The 6,310-nt window shown below is 35.2% G+C and overlaps 2 protein-coding genes across 4 annotated transcripts in view; one reads left to right on the forward strand and one right to left on the reverse strand.

Annotated features, from left to right (window-relative positions):
* The window catches only part of LOC107672715 (E3 ubiquitin-protein ligase RNF181-like), a 4,380-nt gene extending 1,646 nt beyond the window's left edge, over positions 1 to 2,734 (forward strand). The window contains exons 3-6 of the mRNA XM_016466015.1: positions 723 to 856; positions 1,078 to 1,193; positions 1,774 to 1,848; positions 1,977 to 2,734. Of these exons, the coding sequence (XP_016321501.1) occupies positions 723 to 856; positions 1,078 to 1,193; positions 1,774 to 1,848; positions 1,977 to 2,036 (385 nt within the window). The 3' untranslated portion in view covers positions 2,037 to 2,734. The remainder of the gene's footprint in view (positions 1 to 722; positions 857 to 1,077; positions 1,194 to 1,773; positions 1,849 to 1,976) is intronic.
* A 90-nt stretch (positions 2,735 to 2,824) lies between these two features.
* Positions 2,825 to 6,310, reverse strand: part of LOC107672765 (transmembrane protein 150A-like) — a 17,930-nt gene continuing 14,444 nt past the window's right edge. For all 3 annotated transcript variants that reach the window (XM_016466111.1, XM_016466112.1, XM_016466113.1), the window contains one exon: positions 2,825 to 5,649. In XM_016466111.1, the coding sequence (XP_016321597.1) occupies positions 5,345 to 5,649 (305 nt within the window). In that variant the 3' untranslated portion in view covers positions 2,825 to 5,344. The remainder of the gene's footprint in view (positions 5,650 to 6,310) is intronic.

Consider the following 6,310-nt stretch of genomic DNA (forward strand, 5'->3'; position numbering starts at 1 on the left):
AATATATTTAATATATAAACATAACATATTTTTCTGAAATATATACATGCATGTGTGTGTATTTATATTTACATAATAAATATACAGAGAACACACACACATATATTATGCAAACAAAAACTTATTTTGGATGCGATTAATCGTTTGACAGCACTAGTATTCAGCAAGGATTGAAATTGGTCAAAAGTGACAATAAAGGCATTTAGAATATTATAAAGGATTTCTATTACAAATAAATGCTATCCTTTTGAACGTTCTGTTCATCAAAGAATCATGAAAAAATGTATCATGGTTTCTACAAAAATATTGAGCAGCACAACTGATTTCAACAACATTAATGATAAGAAAAAATATTTCACTCCGCATATTAGAATGATTTCTGAAGGATCACGTGACACTGAAGCCTGAATAAATTGGCGCTGAAAATTCAGCTTTGCCATCACAGGAATAAATTAAAAACCGTTATTTTAAGTTGTAATAGTATTTCACAATTTTTACAGTATTTGATCAAATAAATTCAGGCTTGGTGAGTAAAGAGATTCTTTCAAAAACATAAAAAAAACATACCAACCCCAAACTTTTGAATGTTACTGTAGGTGTGCTAAATTATGTACTGTAAATAATAATATTAGCATTAATAGTAGTTAGTATTTTTGTTGTCAGCTATGTGGATGAGAACGTAATGATATTGCTAATTTTTTTGAACAATTTTGCGGTTATAGGTCTTTGATGCAGGGTCTTGACATAGACTCGGGTTCATTTGATTTGTCGGATTGGAACCAGCGTCTCCCCCCTCCTGCAGCCAAAGCTGTGGTTCAGAGTCTTCCCATGGTCATCATCTCCCCTGAACAAGCAGGTGACAGACTACTCATTCATAATCATCTGCAAACACATTCATAGAAGACATTATTGCACACAGGAACATTAGCAACAGGATAATTGGTAATAATTTAGTTAGATGTTTCCTTGTGTTTGGCATTGGCAGCAAGTTTGATTGAATTCGACGGTCTTAAATCCTTGGTGTCCATGACTGTCATTCTTCTTGAGCTTTCCTCATGCTCTTTTTTCATGTAACAGATAAAGCACTGAAGTGTCCGGTGTGTTTGTTGGAGTTCGAGGAGCAAGAGACTGTGAGAGAGATGCCTTGCAAACATCTGTTCCACACAGGATGCATCCTGCCATGGCTCAGTAAAGTGCGTTTAGCGGTTGAATTTTCAGTATGATCTTCCTGTGACCATGCTAGCTACCATTCAAAAGTTTGGGGTTGGTATCAATTTTTTTGATGCATTCAATTGATTAAAAGTGATAGTAACAACTTTTAAATTGCTCCAAAAATATGTATTTCAAATAAGTGCTGTTCTTTTAAATGTGCTATATTAATCAAAGAATCCTGAAGAAAATATATCATAGTTCCCACAAAAAAAATAAAATAATTGAGCAGCACAACTGTTTTCAACAGTGATAATAATAAGAAATGTTACTTGAGCACCAAATCGGCTTATTAGAATGATTTCTGAAGGATCATGTGACACTGAAGACTGGAGTAATGAGTAATTGAGAAAAAATAATAATATTTTAAGATGTTAAAATATATTGTTATTTTAAATTGTAATAATATTTGACAATATCACTGTTTTACTGTGAGCATAAGAGACTTATTTCAGAAATCTTACCAACCCCAAACTTGAAAGTTAGTGTACGTGGATAATATTTCATGTTTGGCATAATCATCAATTATGACAAATAATCAAGAGTTTTTACATAACATTACAGACCAATTCGTGTCCCTTGTGCCGACTTGAACTACCCACTGACAATCCAGACTATGAGGAGTTCAAAAAAGACAAGGTAATACTGTGCAATATCTGTTTTCTGTCTTGCCCAGTTATTGTTATTTTTATAATTCATTCCTTGCATTCTTCTGTAACACTTTAAGAATATACCTGAGCATTAAGTGCGTTTGTATGTTTTTACAGGAACGGAGAAGACAAAGAGAACACAGACTAGAAGATCTACATGGAGCCATGTACACATGACCTTGAAGACTTGAATATGAATTAAACTTTCAGTTTGTTGGAAGTGAGAGTTTACTGTGCAGGGACCAGGCTTTGGGTGGGGGGTGAAGAAAAAAGAAAAACATAACAAAACAGCAAAAGTTTCACTTTTCACAGTATCACTTTTAAGACTGCTTTGTATGGCTATGCACTGAGAACTGTTTGTATGGAACTGTAATGTAGCCTTATAGACACGTTTCTGATTTTATTAAATGTTTTAATTAAAGCAGTTGCTTTTGTGTGTTTTAGTGTGAAATTTAATTTGTTCACGCCACGAGTTCATATTCATTCGTTTTGTTCCCTTACGAGATTTCTTACCTATAAGTGCTGAAAAAACTTTATTGTGCTGTGAATGAATGCCATAGTTACAATAATTCAACTATGGCATTCAACGATACAATAATTCATAGTGAGTGCAGTGGTACACTGTAGGCATGACTTTATCAGTGGACTCTACATTGTCCACTTTCCCAGTTAGTAAACAAAACCCTGCTTATATAATACGGTAGAACTCTACCTTGTGAAAAATGTGTCTGATTTTTAGGTGTGTAATTTATTGTAATGATTCAACAGGCTGAGACAGTCTTGTTGTAATGACTATTATTTACTAACGTTGGAGCAAAAAAAACTGTCTGAATATATAAAATGTTAAATAGTCTTTTCCAAATTTTTAAATAAAAAGTGAGCTTCTCTTAACATAGTGTGTATTATTATTTCAAGTGTGTTGAATTTGCCTTTGAATGATCACAGACACAAGTACAGATAAACCTGTTTATTATCCATTGGATGTTTTGGTAATTCAATATAAATCTCTGTCAAAGAAAATCATTGAAATTATACATAAATCTTACTTATTTACATAAGTAATTCATAAAATAAATATTCTCTCCATTGTTTTTATTTCGATTTTGGAGTGTGAACCTCACGTCTTTGTTGTGTTCTTCACAGATGCAATGTGTTGATAAAAAATACTTTGATTACATCATTTAAAGGCATCAGAAAAATAACTTCTATCCAGAACCCAACAGCTGAAAATCATCTAACATCAAGAAAGAAACATCATCAACCAAAAACACATTATATTTGAATCATTTTCATGCGAGGAGATTCAGATAGTCCTCGGTTTTCAAAGTGTGGGGGATCCTCAAGCCTACATATCACAATATGTGTAGGCTCCTACAACATTGTCTCACAAGCACAGATACATTGCAACAAAATTAAATGTGTTAAAAATAAAAATCAGTTCAAATTGTAACATAACTAAGAAATAATCAATTAACTATCCTTGCACAAACTTTTGCTCTTAGGTGACCTATAAATGACTGATCTATTATTCAGATAATGTAATATGGACTATATGCATTGACAAATATTGCATGTAATTTATACAAAATGTTGCTGGGATATAGCAAAAAAAGACAATTAATGAGAAACGACATCAGCATTGACTTTAGGTTCATATGCACATGCTTTATATTACCCAAGATTTTATGCCCTTTTGTTTTTGTTTGAATTTGATCCGTTACGTTACTGTACCTCTATATGCAGTTTGGTTTGAGTTAAATGTATTTTGTAATGAGCAACTAATAAATTTTGGAGGTAGCAATAAAAATAAAAAAAACATTCAAAATTAAATTTAATGGATGGTTTCAGTTGTACAGTGCAGCCCTGTGAATATTCCCTTAAATGAGAAGTGGAAACAATTTCAACTGGCTCTCCAATAATAGAGGAGTCAACAGAGATAAACATGTATGATGCCTAGAGACCACATCTAAATTTACAGTCTATTCATTGGTATGAAACTTATCTGTCCCATTGAAGTACAGCAAATTAACAGAGACAGTAACTGGCACATTTCTGTGTGAAATTTAAATGTTAAAGCACAATAAACTTGGGAGTAATTTTAAAAGCAATACGGACCCTTTGATTGACAGCCTGAATTAGAAACATCACATAAATACTACAGCAACATTAAGGCCACCATAACCACTCAACCCTCAGAAAGTTTTCATGCGGTTTCCTAGGTTCCAGCCTGGAGACCAATCAGTTTCATTCATATAATTGTTTAAAAATTTGTTAATATTGCAGTAGTCATTTTCTCAGTGGCTGTGTGTCCTTCTACACACACACACACACACACACACACAAAAAACAATGAGAGTTAATGAATCAAAGGCATACAGTACATATTTAGCAAAATGAAATGCATCCTTTGGCAACAGAGAAAAAAAAACTGATGTGCTGATTACGTAAATAATATCACGAAACTACACAAAACAATCAACAAAGATATGCAAGTAAAATAATGTAAAACGCTGAATGGATGTGGCATTTTGGAGTGGTTTTTATGGCCCTCGACAGAAAAAAAAAGAAGAAATTTGATTAAAAAAATATATATAAAAAGTTACAGGTACAGTCATTGTGAATATACTTATTCTACAACTTATCAACTGACAAGAAGGGCAAGGTTAGAGCTTGTGTCACCTTTCATCAGTTCCTCCTGCTCGAAATAATAAAACAAAACCCACCTTGTCAGGGAATAAAAACAAGAATGAAACAGGACAGAAGCAAGCCAGCATGACAAAACATTTATCTTACCCACTGCATCATTAAAAAGGCCACCATTACAAAAAATGGGTGAATGAGACTTATTATAAATTAGATTTCAATTATAATGTATTTTTCTTATTATTCCAAAATAATAGGTGCTCAAAGGCTATAGTTCAATCCATATTTTAGACATTCACGTTTCAAAAATGATAGAATACTCGGATCCTGATAGTCTGCAATCCCAAATAAAAGTGAAAAGATTCATTGTGTTACCTGCAAATCATCCATTTGCAACAGTACTTGTGGGCAAACAGTAACAAGCTCTAAAAGAGATACCCCTGAAACATTTGTGCAAACGTGACAGTAAAAATTGTCCCCATCGCCCAGTGCAACAGTTCAAGCAACAGCAAAGTGACCTCACATACCATTGGATCTGTGCTAACAACAACCTTAAAATGGATCTCAAATCCAGCCCATTCTGTCCTTTTCAACCACAAACAACCCAACAGAAGCTTATCGCAAGGCAAAACAGGATGAAAAAAGACACATTTATCAGACGTAACTTTAAATCGGAAATGGTTGTATACAACAGTCACACCTGTAAACCCGTTCAACTCTTAACCTGCCTCGAATCAGACTGGACAGTTCCGCTAAATCACTTTAATCTCAGCTCAAGTGTGGTCTTAAATGTAGGGTGCACCATTGTGAGGCTTTCCACCTGGCAGTTTGTGACTGTGTGTTTAAAGCATTGCGATGTTCTCAGGAGTGCAGTTTAGATGGGTGGAGGTGCTGCTTCCACCTGGAGATTTCAAACCCTTTGTGGTGGTGCCTCCCAGGGAGTCTGCTTGGATGTCGTCTCCGATCATGACGCTGGGCCCGTGCGAGAGGCTCCGCTGGAGGCCGGCCAACATGGTCTCAGTTGTGACGGTGCCAAACTCGTAGGTGAAAGTCCCGTAGAACACGAGGATGAGTACAGTGAAGACCCACTCACAGATGGCCGCTGCGTGTTGTAAGACAAAGCTCTCGTGGATGAAGAATATCCCACCTGAGAGGAACCATCAAGGATTCAAATGTTTTCAAAAGGAAGCTTACATTTGTGTGAGCTGAAGGCACAGCTGCCCACTATGGAATTAAAGGGATAGTTCACCCAAAAATTTAAATTCTGTTGTCATTTACTCACTCTTAAGTTGTTCCAAACCTGTATGGGTTTCTTTCTAGTTTGAAGAATGTGGGCATACAGTTGCTGGTCCCCATTCCACAGTATGGAAAAAAAATAAAAGAAAATAAAAGGCTATTTAAAGGGATAGTTCACCCAAAAATGAAAATTACCCTCACCCTCAAGGCATCCTAGGTGTATATGACTCTCTTCTTTCAGACAAATCCAATCGATGTTAAATGATGGATGGATGCGCTTTATTTATTTATTTTATGATGGATGGATGTGCTTTATAAGCCATGGATTATTTATGGAAATACTGGTTAATTAGCTGCTCTCATAGTTACATCACCCAGCAACAATTTAGCCACCACTTTTTCCTCCAGTTGGGAAAAAAACAATTCATAAATCATTGATGAACACAGCAGTGATAAAGCAGGAAGGCTGGGAGACTCCAGCTGGACTCAGCAGTCTCCTCGGCAACATTTACACTGAAGCAATTAGATTATACCTCCACTATTATATGAGTCAGGGGCTTCATGATCGTGAC

This window comes from Sinocyclocheilus anshuiensis, unplaced genomic scaffold (assembly GCF_001515605.1).
Source record: "Sinocyclocheilus anshuiensis isolate Anshui unplaced genomic scaffold, SAMN03320099.WGS_v1.1 scaffold88, whole genome shotgun sequence".
In the NCBI taxonomy this organism is placed as follows: Eukaryota; Metazoa; Chordata; class Actinopteri; order Cypriniformes; family Cyprinidae; genus Sinocyclocheilus; species Sinocyclocheilus anshuiensis.